At 47.5% G+C, this 21,460-nt stretch overlaps 1 protein-coding gene across 7 annotated transcripts in view; it reads left to right on the top strand.

Annotated features, from left to right (window-relative positions):
- Positions 1–21,460, top strand: part of DNAH8 (dynein axonemal heavy chain 8) — a 10,041,960-nt gene that overhangs the window by 5,629,170 nt on the left and 4,391,330 nt on the right. For all 7 annotated transcript variants that reach the window (XM_078647354.1, XM_078647353.1, XM_078647356.1 and 4 more), the window contains one exon: positions 17,607–17,693. In XM_078647354.1, coding sequence (XP_078503480.1) covers positions 17,607–17,693 — 87 coding nt within the window. The remainder of the gene's footprint in view (positions 1–17,606; positions 17,694–21,460) is intronic.

Raw genomic sequence — 21,460 nt, 5'->3', positions numbered from 1 at the left:
GCGCGTACCGGGGAGCGTCCCGTTAGCACTTTTCTCGCGAACGAAAACAACATCGTGACGTATCGCGTAGACGCGTGATGCGTCATATGACGCACAGTGTAAGCGCACCCAGAAGCACACGTGCGCATACGATCGCGGCGCGCCCTGGGCCGCGTACCGGGGAGCGTCCCGGGAGCGCTATTGCCGCGAACAAAAACAACATCGTGACGTATGGCGTACACGCGTGATGCGTCATATGACGCACAGCGTAATCGCAACCGAAAGCACGCGATCGCATACGATCGCGAAACGTCCTGACGCACTTACGCTACGCACCCGCGGGCGCGCCCCGGAGCACGACTACGGGCGCGCCCCGGGGCGTGTAGCGTAAGCGCGTCGGGTCATGTGACTTGAAAATAACACTTTCTATTGGTGCAGAACAGTTTTGGTTTCTAAATGAGTAATGCCTGGGTCTTGTGACCAGCCTGGGTCTTGTGACCTGAAAATAACACTTTCTATTGCTGCAGAACAGTTTTGGTTTCCAAATGAGTAAAGCCTTGGTCTTGTGACCTAAAAATAACACTTCTGATTGGTTCAGCACAGTTTTTTTTTCCAAATGATAAAAAACCCCACCTTTCTTCCTTACTCTGACCTTGTCCTTTGACTGAGGAAGACCTGTTTCATCTACAGAGACAATTCTTTTGTACTTTGAAATGGCTACTGTAGCAGCAACAGCTGGAGCATCTGCACCACCACCACCACCACAACCACCAAGAGGACCACCACAACAATACATTGGTGGTGAAGAAGAGGAGGAGGAGGAAGAGGAAGAGGAGGAGGGGAGCAGATGGCTGCCTGAACAAAATACCCCATACAAGCCAAAAGAACACATTGTATGGGAGTTTTTTTCACTTCCAGAGGGCAAGAAAAAAGTTAATGCGGCTAAGGTAACATGTCGAATCTGTGGTGCAGAACTCTCAAGGGGCAATCCAGATAAAAACTATTCATTTGGTAATAATACCATGATTCGGCATATGACCCGGAAGCATCCTGCTAACTATTCTCGTGCAGAGATCAGGTAACTGGCCAGTCACCTCCCCCAGTGTTCAAGGACCAGCTCCAAAAGAAAGCAACCCACTCAATCAGGACCAGAAACATTAGAGGTGATGCCTTGTATCCAGGAACGATTTGGTGATTTTAAAGTCACTTGTACTGGATGTGGCAAGCTTATGGCCTATGGGGAAAAGAGTGTAAAGCTCATTGTCATTGCTGGTGACAATCACGATTGCCCCAAAAAAAGAAGTAATTTTTTCCGGTTTTTGTTTTTTGCTCCAGTTGAGCCATTTTCAATTCCCTTTCTCTTTGTTTCTTCCCATAAAAAATACAAAAAAAATATAAAACTGTTTTGAAAAGCCAAAAAAAGTACAAAAAACAATAAAAAAATATAAAACAACAAAAAGAAGAAAAAAAACAGTTCTTTTTAGAACTACCTTTCATATATAAAATTAAACCTATATTTTTAAAGGATCTCAGTCAATTTTTTGTCCTTAGGGTACGCGTACCGGGGCGCGCCCCCCCAAAAAAAGAAAAAAAAATGTAATGAAGCAGTTAGCATGAGAGAAGAACACAAAGAGAGTTATGTTAAGAGAAAAAGAGCTACAGGATGAACACAGAGGGATTGTTTATTACATAGTAAAAAATAGAGAAGGTATAATTGGATGAAAGTGAGAAAAGTAAAATGACTAAAGGAGCAAAAGAAAGGAAGAGAGAGGAAGAACACTAAAGTAGGTGACCTTTGCCCCTGCCTGCAGGGCTGGTCGCTCCACACACCGCGCAGCTCCCTCATTGAGTGCCGGGACCCCCGACCCCTCCACTGCTGCCTCGCACAGGCGTGTGCCTGGACTGCTATTCTACCGGCTCATTCCCTGTCTCCAATGTGCCCCTGATCGTCTTAGCGTTTTTTCGCCATGTACAGCATTTGCTTGGTTTATTCTGTATTTTCTGTATTGTGTTGACTTTTTCCCCTGTTTGCGCCTCCTGTGCCGTCCTCGTGTCCTTCCCGCCGCTTGTCCCCCTCCCCGCTCCCCGCCGCTGCTCCCCTGCGGCCCCGCCCCGGTTCGCTCCTGATTCCTGCCCATTGGCCACCCCGCTCCCGCCTCCCAGCTGCTCCTCCCTCGCTCCGCCCCCCACTACGCCATTTATGGCGGAGTCCACGCACACGCGCAGCGGGCACGCCCTATGCGCACCGAAGGTAAGCCCGTCTGCACCCATCCGCGCCTGGACCGCGCCCAGGGCCAGGACCCCTGGTTCCGGCAGACCCCAACCCACCCGTCGGACCTCCAGCGCCACCGACCTCTACGCACTCAACGCCGGTCGAAGCCCGGGCTGCTACCGGGCCACCCCGAGATGCACCCACGGACCCTTCTGCTGCCATTCCTGCAAATTCACCTGCATCCGGGCCTGCACTACACCTGCATCGATCAAGCCAAGCCACAGCAGCAACCACCTCAAGTGCATCCTGCTCAACACCCGCTCCGTCCACAGACACGCCGTCGAGCTCTGGAACCTGCTCGACACCACAGCCCCAGACGTCGCCTTCCTCACGGAAACCTGGATGAACGCTTCCTCAGCACCCGACATCGCCATCGCCATCCCGAACGGCTACAAGATCATCCGGAGGGACCGCGTCAACCAGACAGGAGGAGGCATCGCCATCATCCACAGAAACACCATCCGCATCACGACCAACTCCGACGACACCCGAGCACCCGCCGAGCACCTGCACTTCCAGATCCACATCAACCCCAAGACCACCCTCAGAGGCACCCTCATCTACAGACCCCCAGGACCACGCACACAATTCAGCGAAGACATCGCCGACGTCATCAGCCCGCACGCCCTCCGCTCCGCCGACTACATCCTCCTTGGGGACCTCAACTTCCACTTAGAGAACAACAACGACCGCAACACCACCACCCTGCTGGACAACCTCGCCAACCTCGGTCTCAAGCAGCTGGTGACCACCCCCACCCACTACGCCGGACACACACTCGACCCCGTGTTCTCATCCAGCAAAGACATCACCTTCAGCCACGCCACCGGACTCCACTAGACGGACCACAGCTGCGTCCACTTCAGCTTCAGAAGGACCACGACCCACCACCACCAACAACAGATTGCACCCAGAAGCTGGAACAAGATCACAGCCGACCAGCTCGCGACCTCCCTGAGCATGAACCCTCCCACCAGCGCAACGAACCCTAGCCAGGCGGCCACCAACCTCGCAAAGTGGATCAGCGACTGCGCAGATGACCTCGCCCCTCTGAAGACCCCGCCTAGTAGACCCGGCAGCAAGAAAGCCCCATGGTTCACCAACGAACTCAAGAGCTCCAAGAAGAACTGCCGAGACCTCGAGAAAGCCTGGCGCAGAGACCCAACACCGCACAACATGGCTGCCCTCAAGCTCGCCACCCCAAAACACCACCAACTGATCCACGCCACCAAGAAGTCCGCATTCAAGGAACGACTGGACAACAACGCACACAACAGCAAGGAACTCTTCAACATCGTCAAAGAGCTCTCCAACCCCAGCACCGGAAACAACGACATCACCCCATTGCAAGACCTCTGCAACTCCCTTGCCTCCTACTTCCACAACAAGATCGCGGACATACACAACAGCTTCAGCACCCAAACGACGCATGCCACGACTGAACCAGCGCCCCCCACCATCACCCTCCGCGCCTGGACCCCGATCAGCACCGAAGACACCATCCGCACGATGAACTCCATCCACTCCGGATCTCCGACAGACCCCTGCCCTCACCACGTCTTCAACAAGGCAGACGCGGTCATCGCACCCCACCTGAGGGACATCATCAACACCTCCTTCGACACCGCTACCTTCCCGGAGAGCTGGAAGCACGCCGAACTCAGCGCTCTACTAAAGAAGCCATCAGCCGACCCCACCAACCTCAAGAACTACCGCCCCATCTCGCTGCTCCCATTTCCTGCTAAAGTCATCGAGAAGACCGTCAACAAGCAGCTGGCCGCCTTCCTCGAGACGAACGGATCCCTCGACCTCTCGCAGTCTGGCTTCCGGGCCAACCACAGCACCGAGACCGCCCTGATCGCAGCCACCGATGACATCCGAGCCCTGCTCGACAACGGAGAAACAGCGGCCCTCATCCTCCTAGACCTCTCCGCGGCCTTCGACACTGTCTGCCACCGCACCCTAGTGCAGCGCCTCAGCAACATCGGAATCCAGGAGAAGGCACGGGAATGGATCATCTCGTTCCTCGCCGGAAGGACACAGAGAGTCCGCCTCCCCCCGTTCAGATCAGAAGCCACCGAAGTCATCTGCGGCGTTCCTCAAGGCTCCTCGCTCAGCCCAACCCTCTTCAACGTCTACATGAGCCCCCTTGCGGCCATCGCACGCCAACACAACCTCAACATCATCTCCTACGCCGACGACACCCAACTGATCCACTCCCTCACCAACGACCCCGCAACCGCCAGAGCCAACCTGCACGAAGGGATGACAGAAGTAGCCAAGTGGATGATGAACAGCCGCCTGAAACTGAACTCGGACAAGATGGAAGTCCTCATCCTGGGACCCTCACCCTCCGCCTGGGATGACTCCTGGTGGCCCCCCGCCCTGGGCAGCGCACCCAAACCAACAGACCACGCACGCAACCTGGGCTTCATCCTGGACTCCTCCCTCTCCATGACCAGACAAGTCAACGCCGTCTCCTCTTCATGCTTCAACGTCCTGCGCATGCTACGTAAGATCTTCCGGTGGATCCCCACCGAGACGAGGAAGAGGGTCACCCAGGCCCTCGTCACCAGCCTTCTGGACTATGGCAACTCCCTCTATGCCGGAACCACCACCAAACTCCAGAAAATACTCCAGCGGATCCAGAACGCCTCAGCACAACTCATCCTGGACATCCCCCGTCGCAGCCACATCTCCGGACACCTGGGAGACCTGCACTGGCTCACGGTCAACAAAAGAATCACCTTCCGTCTCCTCACCCACGCACACAAAGCCCTGCACAACCAAGGACCAGCATACCTCAACAGCCGCCTCAACTTCTACGCTCCCACACGCCTGCTCCGATCGACCAGCCACGCCCTCGCCGCCGTCCCCCGGATCCGAAGAGCCACCACAGGAGGAAGGTCCTTCTCCTACCTGGCCGCCAAGACTTGGAACTCCCTCCCTCCCGTGTCTGTGGGTGTGGCTGTGTGGGGTGTTTCGGTGTGGGTGGAGGTGAGGGTGTGTGAAATATGTGTGAGGAGTGTATGAGTGTGGGGTGTATATGTGTTCGATGTATGTGTGTGTATGGAATGTGTGTGTGTGTTTGAGGTGTGTGTGTAGGAGGATTTTTTGTGTGTATGAGGTGTGTGTGTGGTGTGTGTGTGTGGGGTGTATGTTAGAGGTGTGTGTATGTGTTGGGAGGGGGATGAGGTATATGTGTAGGAGTAAGGTAAATAATTAAGAAAAAGATAATGAGTGAAGAAGCAAACGAAGGGAACAGAGGGTAAGTGAAGTAAAGAATAGGGATTGAAAGAAGTTGAATATGAGAGGGAAAATAGGGAAAGGGGAGTAAACATGTAGAAAAAGAATAAGGAAGGGAAGCAGAGTAAAGACACAGGAGTGAGGTTGATTGAGAAAATGTTAGTGAGCTTAAAGCAATGGGTGATGACAAACTACATTTTTTTAGTCATACTTACCATATAATAAATGTAACTTTAATTAATTTTTTTACTACAGTTTGTATCTGTGAAAGAGAGAAGAAAAAATAAGTTATAATTAATGAAATATGTATTTTAAATTAAAAGATACAAATGAAGAGGTTAAAAATCATAACACTCTATTTAGAAATAAAGTAAGAGTGAAGGACACAGAAAGGGAAATAAAGTAAGGTAGAAGGACAAAAAGAGAGAAAAAGAAATAGAAGGAGAGCGAATTACAAAGAGTAAGGCATATAGATTCACTGACAAAGAGAGAGAGAAGAACAGAGAAATGAACTGAAGGTAAGAAAGATACTAAAACAATGTGAGTTAGCAAAACTAAATCAGGAAACAGAAGTAAGTAAAAAGATAATGACTGAGACAGAAAACAGTCTAATTAAGGATGCAATTAGAAGAATGAGGAATAGAAGATAACTGAGAGTAAGTGAAGAACAGTCATAGAGTGAAAGGATGAAGGGAGAGAGGATAATATACAACGATTGAGGGAAATGGACTGAAGAAGTTAGTAGGCAGACACACTAGAGAAAAACTGAGTGAGGTGGAGTACAATGAGTGAGAAAAGGAAATGAGTAAGAGAGCAAAAAAAGGAAAGAGAGGAGAAGACGACTAAAACAGTGGTACTGAAAGAAAATAATTTGGTGATGAAAGTAAAGAGAAGGACATTGAAAGAAAGGAAATGAGGGATAGTAATGGAACCAGAGTAAAAGAAATGGGATGAAGAACGATGAGAGAGGAGCAGTGAAGTTGTTGTAAGAGAAATGATAGAATTCTAACCAATACATTTTTATTTAATAATTAAAAATTGTTTGAGACATTATTCATTTTTATATCTAATTCATGAAGTACTACCAAAATGATTATGTTTATATTATAGTATAAAGTGAAACGTACAGTATACTGTGCAATTTTAAAACATCATAAGGGAGCAGGGTAGACTACCCATGATCCCCTAGCTCTTCTCAGGGAGTACTTAAAGGATCTGTTTCTGCTTTCCTGACAGACTATGGTATGGATTCCATATACCACAATAACTTCTGTAACAACATGCTAGATATCTACATAAAAAAGGTGTACATTGAATTTAAAACTCTGCATTGGTACCTACATGTTGGTACTTAAATCACCCACACAACACAACAATTCTATTCAGATCTACCCTACCTCTAAGCACTTTAAATTATCATTTTACTGTTTCACTGAGTTTTCCCCATGTGTGGGGGGGAGGTGTGTGGAGGATTGTGGGGTGTGTCTGTGAGGTGTGTGTGTGTATGTGTCTGGGGGGGTGAGGTGTATAGGTGTATGTAGGTGTATGGGGTATGTGGGTGTGGGTGGGGGTGTGGGTGTGTAAGGTGTGTGTGTGGGTGTGGGTGTGTGGGGTGTTTGAGTGTAGGTGGAGGTGTAGGTGGGTGAGGTGTGTGTGGGGGGGTGTGGGTGTGGGGGGTATGTGTGTAGGATATGTGTGTATGTGTGGGATGTGCGGGTGTGTCTGTGAGGTGTGGGTGTGTGTGGGGGGGGAGGTGTGTCTGTGGGATGTGTGGGGTGTGTCTGTGAGGTATCTGTGTGTGCGTGTGTGTGTGTGTGTTGGGGGGGTGGTGAGGTGTGTGTATGAGTGTGGGTGTGTGGAATGTGTGGGTGTGGGTGTGGATGTGTAAGGTGTCGGTGTGGGGGTGTTTAGGTGTGGGTGGAGGTGTGCGTGTGTGAGGTGTGTGTGGGGAGTGTGTGGGTGTGGGGGTGCTGCTTCAGAGCATCTTGGATTACAAACATTGTACACGGCAGCCTGGCCGTGGGGAGGAGCTCCATCACCTGCTGGGAACGAAATGGAAAACCAGCGAGGTGAGGCTGCAGTCCTTGGAACAATCGGGACAGTGTCAGCACGTTGCTCTGTATGCAAATTAAGCCCGTTTTTGTTCACCACTACCTACTATAGGAAATAATGAACTTTAAATGAATGACTTACATCTGAACTTACTTAAAGTTACGAATGACGCTCACATTAGGACTCCATGTCCCACCATGCACTGAATTGTGTGTGCACTAAGTCCACGCCCACTTGGGGCAGCGACATGTACCAAATAAAACGGAAGCAAGAAATGCAATGTGAGCCTCAGGTGTTGGTTATTGGCCCAGGAAGAAGGGGGTGTTAGTCCCCGAAACGCGTTGGCGATTTACTTATGAGGTGGAGGAGAAAGACAGGCTGCATCTTTGAAAGCTGTTGCTGAGTACCGTCGTGTGCCCTCCTGCTGCTTCAGGGCATCTTGGATTACAAACATTGTACACGGCAGCCTGGCCGTGGGGAGGAGCTCCATCACCTGCTGGGAACGAAATGGAAAACCAGCGACGTGAGGCTGCAGTCCTTGGAACAATCGGGACAGTGTCAGCACGTTGCTCTGTATGCAAATTAAGCCCGTTTTTGTTCACCACTACCTACTATAGGAAATAATGAACTTTAAATGAATGACTTACATCTGAACTTACTTAAAGTTACGAATGACGCTCACATTAGGACTCCATGTCCCACCATGCACTGAATTGTGTGTGCACTAAGTCCACGCCCACTTGGGGCAGCGACATGTACCAAATAAAACGGAAGCAAGAAATGCAATGTGAGCCTCAGGTGTTGGTTTTTGGCCCAGGAAGAAGGGGGTGTTAGTCCCCGAAACGCGTTGGCGATTTACTTATGAGGTGGAGGAGAAAGACAGGCTGCATCTTTGAAAGCTGTTGCTGAGTACCGTCGTGTGCCCTCCTGCTGCGGTCGCCAGTAGGTATATATAGTTAGGATTTTTTCTCTATGGGATTTTTGAAAATTCTATGTCTAATAACTTTGGCGTTTGTGGACGGAATTGGCTGAAATTTTCAGGAAAATGGAACATTTCGTTTCTGAGCAGCCTCTGAAAATTTGGGGGGGGTTCGTCAAGGGGGGGCCGAGAAAAAAGGGGGGTCCCAAAACGTGTTTTTAACATTGAGTTTTCCATAGGGCGGTTGGCCTCACTTTTAGCCCGAACGGCGGAATGGATTTCCACAAAACTTGGCAAAATTGTAGGGACTGGTAGCCCGATGTGCCTTTGCTAGGTCTCAATATATGTGCTTCAGTGGATTTTGAGAAATTAACGTTCCAAAAAAGATATATATCTGTAACAGCGGACCGGGCAGCGCTCCGGTTCGCGGACTTTTCGCGGTACGGAGCTTTGTGAAGCGAAGCTGATTGGTTCTCCGGCGTCTGTGAACATTCCAAACAGTCCGTAGCGGCCGCCATCTTGTCTCTCGGTAGGATCGAGAGACAAGAGGAGGCCAAAGCGAAGGGGCAAATGACCATAAGGGGGCATAGTAGATCCTCGCTGACCCCCTAGGTTTGATGTGGAGGTTTTAAAAGGGCCCCGCGGGGCAAAAAAAAAAAATAATAATAATAATCGAACGGCTGAATGGATTTGCACGAAACTTGGCAAAATATTAGGGACTGGTAGCCCGATGTGCCTTTGCTAGGTCTCAATATATGTGCTCCAGTGGATTTTGAGAAATTAACGTTCAAAAAAAGATATATATCTGTAACAGCGCTCCGTTTCGCGTACTTTTCGCGTTACGGAGCTTTGCGAAGCTGATTGGTTCTCCGGCGTCTGTAAACATTCCAAACAGTCCGTAGCGGCCGCCATCTTGTCTCTCGGTAGGATCGAGAGACAAGAGGAGGCCAAAGCGAAGGGGCAAATGACCATAAGGGGGCATAGTAGATCCTCCCTGACCCCCTAGGTTTGATGTGGAGGTTTTAAAAGGGCCCCGCGGGGCAAAAAAAAAAATAATAATAATAATCGAACGGCTGAATGGATTTGCACGAAACTTGGCAAAATTGTAGGGACTGGTAGCTCAATGTGCCTTTGCTAGGTCTCAATATATGTGCTTCAGTGGATTTTGAGAAATTAACGTTCAAAAAAAGATATATATCTGTAACAGCGCTCCGCTTCGCGGAGATAAAATTATCTCTGTATTACCTAGCTGTTGCTAACACCAGTTAGCGACCGCTAGTAGGAGATAGCGACCATCTTGGGCCCCACTTTACATGTCAGTGATATTTATCACTAATGACATGCAAAGTGGGCATGCCAAGATGTTAGCGACTTGAAACAGTCGCTAACATCGCTATCTCCTATTACCAACTTTTGGAGATATTCGTGCTAAGCGCGAATATCTCCAAAAGCTACCACCTGCCCTGAGCAGTTCTTAGCCATGTTATCCAATGGGAGGTGGATAACATGGCTAAGAGCATTAGCTCGGTAATGCATGAATATCGCTGAGTTTTCAGCGATATTAATGCATTGCGGTCGTTTTTTATGGCATTTGCGATAAACCTTGATAATAGCAAGGTTTATCTGCGATAATTTCTGACGATGCTTAGCGGTAAAAAATTTGTTGCTAAGCATCGTTAGGGATAAATATCACTTAACTTTGGTAATATGCCCCAACGTCTGTTAACGTTCGATTCGAAGGAAATCAGGAAGTGTTGAAAAACATTGTCTGCGCCATCTTGCCTTTTTTCAAATGCCACAGTTTTGTCGTGCACGGCAGCCATTTTAGATGACTTGACCAGACCCACTCTCTGCACGCTGTCGATCCTTAGCATGGCTCCCCACCCTCGCAAGCATCTCCCCCAGGCACTGGTCACCCCCGCTCTCTGTCTTATGCATGGGTAATAAACCTCCCCCCATCTGCGCTGTTCTTCCCTGAGAATCACACCCTGTGCCCGCCCGACACCTCCCTTTCGCCCTATTCACTACCGCACCCTCTGACACTCCTTTTCCTCTGTGTCCGATTGTCCAGGCCGGTCCTAGGCTATCAGCTAGCCCTGCAGATGTAGTTTATGGCCCCAGCTGTAAAGAATCACCCCTCTTCAAAGGAGTTATAGTAGATCAAGGCCCACACTCGATGAGATCCGTCACAGCACACGCGTTCCTACTATCTGAAAACCATCCTGTATTGTGATTGGGGAGGGGACCGAGCCTGAAGCGGAAGATTCCAGGGATGACTCTTTGTACATCAAAGTTTTTACAATTATGTGTCACATTAAAAATATATAGCACTCCAACAAAGTAGTAAGATTATAAAACTTTAATAACTTATAAATATATACAACAAAACAAAAACAGTAAAAACATATAAACATTTTTAGGGAAAAACAACAAAGTAGCGGTCGGCTGTGCGAATAGTCCCAACGCAGCACAACGTCCAGATTTCTGGACGGCACCCAGGTGATGTTGCCTGGGTGCCGCACTGATTTCGGCATCCGGCGTGGGGCGTCGCGGGGGGTGGGTCATCAGTAGCAAACCGTTGTGCGAATAGTTCCAAGGCAGCAGAACGAAGGCACCAAGGTGATGTCCAGTAAGTTGCCGCACTGGTTTTGGTATCCCACAATGCTGCTCCGAATAACGGCGTGGGGCGCCCCGGGGGGGGGGGGGGAGGCGGCGCGAACGGGCCTCTCCAGGTGGAGTCTCGTCTGTTGTAGTGGGGCGCCCCTTTACCGTTTCAGTTGCCATTCCGTCCGCTTTTGGTCCACTGTGTCAAAAGCCGCAATTCAGCTGAGTTGCGCCCACTCTTGCGGTGCAGCGATAGGCGGCTGCCACAGGACTCTCAAAATGGCGGCAGGCTCTTTTCTTTTTGGGCCTGGTCCACTGAAATGGCCCTGGGACACCTTGGAAATCGGACGACTGTCTGCTAGGTCTTGGACCCCATTCTCGAAAGCGTCCCCTCCGCCTTGAGGATTCAACAAAAGTTTTTGGGGCCCCCGACTCCTGCAGGCTTCTGGTGGGGAGCGGCTGCCATGATTGCTCGCGGAATGACCACGACGGAGCCACGAGATGGTGGTGCTTTCATGCTGACGCCAGCTTCAGTCTGAAACATCCAGAAACAAGGTGGGGCTTTCATCGTTTGGGAAAAAAAAAGTTTTCATCCAATGAAATGTTTTTTTTTTAGGTCATATGATCAAGCCTTCCATCATTAGGAAACCAAAAGTAAAATGAACCAATGAAAAGTTTTATAAACAAGTCACATGACCTGTTATGCGGCATAGGGTATAAAATGCGGAGAAAATACGTTGGCACGTGAGGCGGCGTCAGTAGCGGACCGAAGTGCGAATAGGCCGAAGGCAACACAACGCGCCAAGATCCGGATGGCACCGAGGTGGTGTCCAGCAAGATGCAGCACTGGTGTGGCCATCCTACAATGCTGAAAGTCGGCGTGGGGCGCCCCGTTGGCCTGTGAGTTTGCGTCAGTAGCGGACCGATGTGCGAATAGGCCGAAGGCAACACAACGCGCCAAGATCCGGATGGCACCGAGGTGGTGTCCAGCAAGTTGCAGCACTGGTGTGGCCATCCTACAATGCTGAAAGTCGGCGTGGGGCGCCCCGTTGGCCTGTGAGTTCGCGTCAGTAGCGGACCGATGTGCGAATAGGCCGAAGGCAACACAACGCGGCAAGATCCGGATGGCACCGAGGTGGTGTCCAGCAAGTTGCAGCACTGGTGTGGCCATCCTACAATGCTGAAAGTCGGCGTGGGGCGCCCCGTTGGCCTGTGAGTTCGCGTCAGTAGCGGACCGATGTGCGAATAGGCCGAAGGCAGCACAACGCGCCAAGATCCGGATGGCACCGAGGTGGTGTCTAGTAAGTTGCCGCACTGGTGTGGCCACCCTACAATGTTGAAAGTCGGCGTGGGTCGCACTGTTGGCCTGTGAGATGGTGTCAGTAGCGGACCGATGTGCGAATGGGGCCAAAGGCAGCGCAACAATATTTTCTGACTAGAAGACACCACAAGGCGCTGAGATGCCAAGATCCGGATGGCACCGAGGTGATGTCTAGCAAGTTGCTGTACTGGTGTGGCCATCCTACAATGCTGAAACTCGGCGTGGGGCGCCCCATTAGCCTGTGAGATGGCGTCAGTAGCGGACCGATGTGCGAATGGGGCCAAAGGCAGCGCAACAATATTTTCTGACTAGAAGACACCACAAGGCGCTGAGATGCCAAGATCCGGATGGCACCGAGGTGGTGTCTAGTAAGGTGCACTGGTGTGGCCATCCTACAATGCTGAAAGTCGGCGTGGGGCGCCCCGTTGGCCTGTGAGATGGCGGCAGTAGCGGACCGATGTGCGAATGGGGCCAAAGGCAGCGCAACAATATTTTTGGAATAGAAGACACCAGAAGGCGCTGAGATTCGGTTAGCACCGAGGTGGTGTCTAGCAAGCTATGCAGCTGAGTTGCGTGTGCACTTGCGGCGAATAGGTCGAAGGCAGCACAACAATGTTTTCTGAATAGAAGACACCACAAGGCGCTGAGATTCAGTTACCACCGAGGTGGTGTCTAGCAAGTTGCTGCACTGGTGTGGCCATCCTACAATACTGCTCCGAATAACGTGGGGTGCCCGAAGGGGGGGGGGAGGCGGCGTGAACGGGCCTTCCTAGGTGGAGGCTCGTCTGCTGTAGTGGGGCGCCCCTTTACCGTTTCAGTTGCCATTCAGCTGAGTTTTGGCCGCTCTTGATGCTACAGCGACAGGCGGCTGCAACAGGACTCTCAAAATGGCGGCCTGTTCTTTGGATTTGGGCCTGGTCCACTAAAATGGCCCTGGGACACCTTAGAACTCGGACGCTCGATTTTTTTTTCCTTTCCTCTACATGCAAAAAAAGGTAAATGCCCGGTACGTTATACGCTTCATCTGCCACGATGTACTCTCCAGAGGAACCGAAAAAAAATATAGTTATGGTAACTATACCATGCATCGTCATATGGAGAGGTGGCACCAATTAATTATAGTGCTGCATAAAAGAGAGATTTGGAGGAGAACCCCCGACCTGCCAGTACATTCATCAAAGAAGTGGCACTGACAGCATCAGAGGCAAGGGAAACGGTCCCAAATATTTAGAAGAACTTTGCAAAGATTAAAATGACATGTTTAGATTGTGGCAAATTAATTTCATGTGGACAGATGAGTGTTACTCTATAAATACAGCATATGAACATCATCATAGTCGATGGTTTGTAGAGACATTTTGACTATATCCTGGACCTGCCCGTCCTCGCCCAAAATGGCGCCGGAATAAATGGGACTCGTAACTCCTTGTTGTGTACTGGTTGCAGAACCTTGAAATCACGAGATACGTATGCAATTTTGAAGCACATGGCGGGCGGGGACGAGAATTGATTGAGTATTTCGACATCCCTATTGATATTAAGTTCTGATGTGTTATTGATTACTGTACTATTGAAAGTTCGAATTAACGTCACGCATGGTACTTGCCAGCAAATGTATATCTAGATAATTTTATTGTAACTGGCCCTGTCGTATTTTAATTATAAAATGTACGTCCACCGATTCCGCAACTGTTAGACACCTTAGTTCTTGCAACCTAATGGCCCGCCCGTTACGTTCCTCTACAGTGTAAATGTCTACTCATCATATACGATTACAGTTTGCTCCGTGGCCGGCCCACGTGGTTATAGGCTCGTATTTGTATAATGAAATTTTCACAATAAAGGTTTTTAAAAGAAAACATGGTAGTAGTATATACATTGGTAAAGTTTTTAATAATAGTCACTGTTTTAGAATCATTAAAAGGCAAGTGAAATAAAGCAGACCAATCACATGAAGGGTAAAAGGTATAATACGCAGGAACGCAGTAAAGATAAATGGTCAAGGGCTGTTGTGTTTTCTACTCCTGCAACATAAAGTGATCGATAAGAATCTCATATTCAGGCGTATCGGCGACTAAGACAGCAGGTCGACCCTCTTTTGCTCAACGGCTCCGTCATGGGACGAAGAAACGCCCTTTTTCTCGAAAAAAGAATATATTTTACTTGCAGGACAGTTGTAAATTTTCCGGGAAAGTACATTAGCCTGGAACATTATAACATATATTTAAGAAAAAATAATGTTCGGAAGTAATAAAAAGCGTAATTTTTAGGTCATATGACCAAGCCTTTCATCATTAGAATAAGAAAAGTAAAATGAACCAATGAAAAGTTTTATTAACAAGTCACATGACCTGTTATGCTTACGTTACGCGCTGCGCGTCGCGCCCCGGATGACTTCCAGATGCGCTAACGCGGCACGTCATATGACGCATTACGCGACAACGCAGGTCCAGAATATAGTCAAAATGTCTCCACCAACCAGCGGTCGGAACACAACCCCTTTCAGCAGGCTAAATAGTTCTGTTAAATGACAACAGAAGGGACAGGCAACAAGAACCATCAGTCAAAGAGGGGAGGGCTAGTTCTTCTCTACCGGGTTACATTGGGGCGCTACCGGAACTGATCGAATTGGTAGTCTACAGTGTTTCTGGATGTTTCAGACTGAAGCTGGCGTTAGCATGAGAGCACCACCATTTCGTAGCTCCGTCGTGGCTATTCCGCGAGCAATCATGGCAGCCGCTCTTTATCGTTATTTTGGGCGGGGTGGGTGGCGGAGCCGAGCTGTATTGCAGCCATCATGGTGTGGAGTTCAGTTCATCTCACTAGTTTCGTATTTGTCATGAGGGGTTGTTCTTAATGTTTCTATTTTAGCGAGGTCAAAAAGAGATCCCATTAGTGGCCTACTGATTTTGCTTGATTCCTTTTGTTTTTTCTAACGATTTTTCGTTATCTGCAAAGACTAAACAGAGTATTGCGACTCTGTGTTTGTTTGTAAATAGAGAATGAACCAAAGAGAACCAATTCTAAAACAGTAAATGCTTGGATAACAATCAATCAAATGGAGAGAGAAGCAGGCACGACGTATTACAACGGGGGCAAAGGCCTGCGTTAACTACCTTTCACTATCTGCAAAGAGAGAGTACTCCTAATAGAAATGAGGGGGGGGGCAGCATTCAAAGCAGATCAGTGTGCATAAACACGAAAATGTTTTTACTTACCACGTACTTGACATTCGACAGCTTATGATATTTGCTATTAAAAAACCATTGAAATTCACTGAAAAAACCATAGGTTATAGACCATATATAGTTAGGAATTAGCATTTACAAAACCTTGAAAATTCACTGAAAAAACCATAGGTTATAGACCATATATAGTTAGGAATTAGCATTTACAAAACCTTGAAAATTCACTGAAAAAACCATAGGTTATAGACCATATATCGTTAGGAATTAGCATTTAAAAAACCTTATTTTACCCACACAAAACCATTGAAATTCCATATATAGTTAGTTGCACTAACTATATATCGCGCACCCGCAATCCACTGCTGATGATGTCACATATTACATCATTCATGACATGGTCAGTGACATCACTGATGACATCACTGATGACATCTCAAATGACATCACTGATGACATCACTGATGACATCTCATTTGACATCAATGACCACATCACTGATGATATCATTCATGTGACAATACAATGCATCTCCTCACATTTTATTATAACCTCTGTTTCACCCAGTGTTAAATACAGAGTATAATTTTTGAAACCATTGACACACCAATACTAGTTACTACATACGCACTCACTGATTCCTACGTCTACACACACCTTCACTCATTCACCCATACAATCATTCATACATACAATCACTCATCTTTACAACACTATCATATGCACTCATACACCTATACAGACACTCACAGTCTGCCACTCATCCATGGAGTTACTCACTCACCTAGTCAGTCATGTAAAGAATCAATGACACTTCCATTTTCTTGTCTATACAGTTAAACATAGAGCACCTTACATTTTCAAACATATACTAACACATACTTACCTTCTTATACAATCGTTGATACAAGTACACATTGATCTGCACAGAGTCACACACCTCCCAGCCAGCCACACACACACTCAGTCTCCCATACAAATACTTGGGCAATCAATCAATAACCCATATAGTTACTCATACAGCTACTGATCAACACATGCAGCAGTTTACAGAACAACAGACATAATGATGCACAAATTAAGACAGTTTAGTCACTAACCCATGCACTCAGTGAGACACATTTAATCACTCACTCATACAGTTAGTCATGCACCTACTAAATCCTTCGTCCAGACACTTATACATCCACTCATTCTTCAATATGTAAGACATATTTAAACTTTACAGAAACAAAAAATCACTGGATGTTGTTATCAGTGATGTCATCAGTGATGTCATTTGAGATGTCATCAGTGATGTCATCAGTGATGTCACTGACCATGTCATGAATGATGTAATATGTGACATCATCAGCAGTGGATTGCGGGTGCGCGATATATAGTTAGTGCAACTAACTATATATGGAATTTCAATGGTTTTGTGTGGGTAAAATAAGGTTTTTTAAATGCTAATTCCTAACGATATATGGTCTATAACCTATGGTTTTTTCAGTGAATTTTCAAGGTTTTGTAAATGCTAATTCCTAACTATATATGGTCTATAACCTATGGTTTTTTCAGTGAATTTTCAAGGTTTTGTAAATGCTAATTCCTAACTATATATGGTCTATAACCTATGGTTTTTTCAGTGAATATATATATGTATATGTATATATGTGTGTGTGTATGAATATAAAAATATGTGTGCATGACGACTGCTATACAGTTTAAGAGGTGAATGTTTTAGTTTATGAAGGTCTGTTTCGTACCTATGGTAAAAGAAATGTTGATATCGTTCCTAAATCCTACTTAGGTGCAGCTAGTCAAAGATTCTGGGTTGCATTCAGATGTAATTCTTGAACACATTCCAATACAATAGTATATTGCTTATCTGAATTCATGAATCAAGGATTCAGCCACCATCCTGATGTGTAATAATGTGTGTACAAACGTATTATACTGTCTACCTGTTTCAAAATCTTTAACTAACATTGTAAATATAAAAAACATTTTAAATTGGCATTTAATTAGGATTACATATTATTGTAGAACCCTGGTTATGCTGGGCGTCAGGAACTGCCAGAAAATCTGAAAATTATGTTTAGAACAGTTGCTATGATGGTTCCAGATAGACAGGTAAGTCATTTTTCTTTTCTTAACAATTGAAAAAGGCTGTAAATTATGTTCATTGCTGCAGGTTTGATCAGTATCACTGTGGTTTCATTGTGGAACAACTCTTGGTACAAGCCATGCTATCTACGAAATGCACCTCTTGAGAAACAGACACCCATAGCCACACTGAAGGCAAGATGACCTCGAAGAATAATATTGGCCATGTCGGAATAAGCTATAATATTCTCTGTGGGAGACTTTAGTTCCAGTACACGTAGCAAAGGTACAACATGGTATGGAGGTACATGGTGCATAGTAGTTGTATCACAATCATTTAGTTATGCAGACAGTAAACAGTTAGAGCTATTATACTATTTCTCTCTAGTCACCCATTTCGTGAAGTCTTTAGTCATTGCTGTTTCAACTGTGCTGAAACAACTTACAGCAGTATATCATTTTCTTTACTAACAATGAATGGCTAGGGTAAAAGCTGCTGAATGGCTAACTTCAGTGGTCGTAGCCCACAAACCGAGGACAAACCGAGAAGTGGGCAAAATTAGATTGTGCATTGACCTCAGAGCATTTTTTTAAAGATTAATTGAAATACAACCAGACCAAGTATTTATAAAAATATGTATTTATTATATAATACTCTCTAGTACGTTCCAATATCTCCAACATAGAGATAAATACAATGCGCACAATACTTTAGCAAAGAAACACAGTAAATAGCACGAAATTATGCCTGGGCGGTGAACTGCGCTCCGTTTGGGGAGTACAGAAAACTCTGCTTTGCGAAAAGCAGCAGAGTTATTTCCCTGCTCGCGATCGCAAACGGTAAGGAATGCGAGCTGCCGCTCGGGGACAATTTCTACTTTTCTACTCAAGCTGCAGGAATACCAGCACAAACTGCAGTTTGCACTGCACTCCACCACTCGCAGAACTTCACAGAGTTTTTGTTGTAACTTCGCTGAATTTCACGTAGCTAAACTCTGCGAACTACGACCAGGCCTGCACGAAATACACAGAAGCCCCAGGAGGGGACCAAACCATATACTAAGAAAGTGGTATAAGGACCATGACTAGAGTTAAGACATTGTTGAGATGATCTAGAAGTGCTGGGACCCCAAGTACCAACACAAGGTGAGTAGATAGGGAGCCCACGGAGAGCATGTGCAGTGTGGAAACACGATCGCGTGCTCCGTACAACTCCATGTGCAAGTCGTGGTTGGATTTTCAAAGATTAAGGACCCTTGCATTGTACCCTGAAGAAATCCCTTGGAATACAGAAGGTTGGAGAGCTACCGCACCCGTGGATACCCTAGTACCCATGCTACCTACACTAGGGAAGCTGGGTGCTTACGTGTGAAGTGGTGTCGGAAACTACAGTCAAACCCAATGAAAGACTTCAGGAAAGTGCCACTGCTGGAAGAGGAGAAGTGTCCGTGGGAATCAAAACGTGGATTCTTGAAGAGGAGTACCTGAAAGCAGAGAGACCAGAGTCTATGCCATTCAGGAGTGACCAGGAGACTTGGAAGACAAGTGCCCTCCGATGTCGGGTGCTTCAAGGAAGATGACGATGACCTTGACTCTGCAGCTGTGAGGATCAGGCTACGCTGAGGAAGACCAGAACCCGAGTACAAGCTGTCCCACGAAGGATGTCGAGTGCTGAGGGGTCGGTGTCTGGTGGGAACACCAACAAGCCGTGGCAAAGGCAAGCCACACCATATACCAAAATAGCGATATAAAAACAACAACTCGAGTCAAGACTATACCAGAAGATGTAGAAGTGCCAGGGACCCAATGAACCACTCAAGGTAAGTAATCGGGAGCCACACGGAGGCCATGTGCAGAGTGTGAATGTGAGAAGTTGGCCTGGCACATGCTGTCCACTATTCTAGTGGGCACCTTGCACCAGTACAAACAACCCTTATTGATGATAGGTTTAAGACAACCTTTATTGAAAGCTATCCTACTGGTAGCTATGGAGAGCAGCCTTCAGGCTAACTCGTGAAGGAGTGTAAAGAAGCTTGGTTTCCCATATTATAACTTCTTGAATGTCTAAATGAAAAGAGAACCACACATGGTATATATATATATATAAAATATATGTATTTATTTCTAAACACTCTCTAGTAATCTCTGTATGAAATTACAGAGCAAAGTACACACTTTCAACAATTTAGAACTTCAGTAAATAGCACAATATACATTGGGCCCTGGGGGGGGAACCAAACCATATATTAAGAAAGTGGTATAAGAACCACAACTTGACTAGACACAAGGCCTAGAGCCTGTAGAATCTCTGGGACCACAAGGACCCACTCAAGGTAGTGACACAGGGGACCCACTGGGATGCGTGCAGTGCGAGAACACAGCCGATAGATGCCATTGTTTCAATGGGGAAAGTCGTGGTTGGAATTTTAAAGATATTCGATCAATGAATCAGAACATTTGTAAAGCGCACTACTTACCCGTGAGGGTCTCAAGGCGCTGGGGGTGGGGGGGGGGAGGTGCTGCTACTGCTCGAAGAGCCAGGTCTTGAGGAGTCTTCTGAAGGTTAGCAGGTCCCTTAGGCGAGGACTTTGAGCAAACCCCTTCAGACTTAAGGGTTTCTAGGGATAACACCCACGGGAGCACTGTTGTCCTCAAGCTACCTCACCCAGGGAAACCGGGTGCATAGCTGTATTTTGGTGTTGGGAATTGTCGTTGATTTCAATGGCAATCTGCTGCTGGATAGTGCTGCTGCTGTGGAGAAGAAAAGTGTCTGGTGTGATCCAATCCTGGATCGAAGATGTGAGGAACCTGAAAGCAGAGGGTACAGAGTCTGGGGCACTTGCCAGTGACCAGGGGCACAATAGACGAATGCCCACCGATGTCGGGTGTTTCAGGTGTGAAGTGGTGAAGCTTGACTCTGCAGCCACGAGGACCAGGAGGCGTGGACGATGACCAGGAGCTCGATTCGAGCTGTCCCACAAAGGATGTCGAGTGCTGTGGTGTCGGTGCACGGATTGGACCCAACAAGCTTTGGCAACAGCAACCCACACAGAAGGAGAAAAGATGCTTCTGTGTGGACCAGCAATGTCCAGGGGACTCACCAAGTGGTGGAGAGTCAGGACAGGTCTAGAGCAACAAGGGAAGCCCAAAGAAAGTCAAAGTTGCCTTCTCAGGGACCCACCAGTCGACAAACCAGGGATCATGAAGGTACCTCGAACAAAAATCACAAAGGGGAAGCTCTTGGAACACTTGTGGAGTGTAGGCCAGCAACCTTCAGAGGAAAAGATGCTCGGGGTCTGGGCTACCCAATGCACAGCCTCAAGGAACATCAAGAAGCTGATGCACTTGCAAATGTGCATGGTGAATAGAGGTCTGGATCCACGGTACACACAAGGGCTGCAGGTCTCTGCTTTGCTGGGGACTCGGGTCGGCATCGGGGGAAGTATGGAAATACACCTCCTGTGTTGCAAATACTTCGTAGTCTGGCGGGAGCTTCGGAGATGCAAACCGGTCAGATGCGTCTTTGGTGCCTGCCATGCAGGGGAGTAACTCCTTTACTCTAAGGGAGATTCTTCAGTCATCCAGCGTCATGCAGATCGTCGAAGTTCCAGTGTTCAGTATCAGGGTTTCGTCCAGGTGTATTCTAAAGTCCCTTTGCAAGGGGTTTCTTTCTTATACCAAAGGAAGGGGTGGGACAAACTCTGGGGACCCACCTATGGGAGGATTTGGAATGAGTGGTGGCTACACCCATTTCCTTTGTCCAGTTTCGCGCCAGAGCAGGGGCTGATAGCCCC

The sequence above is a fragment of the Lissotriton helveticus genome, chromosome 6, assembly GCF_964261635.1.
Source record: "Lissotriton helveticus chromosome 6, aLisHel1.1, whole genome shotgun sequence".
Taxonomy (NCBI): Eukaryota; Metazoa; Chordata; class Amphibia; order Caudata; family Salamandridae; genus Lissotriton; species Lissotriton helveticus.
The sequence above is the reverse complement of the archived record's forward strand: the minus strand, read 5'-3'. Positions and strand labels throughout refer to the sequence as shown.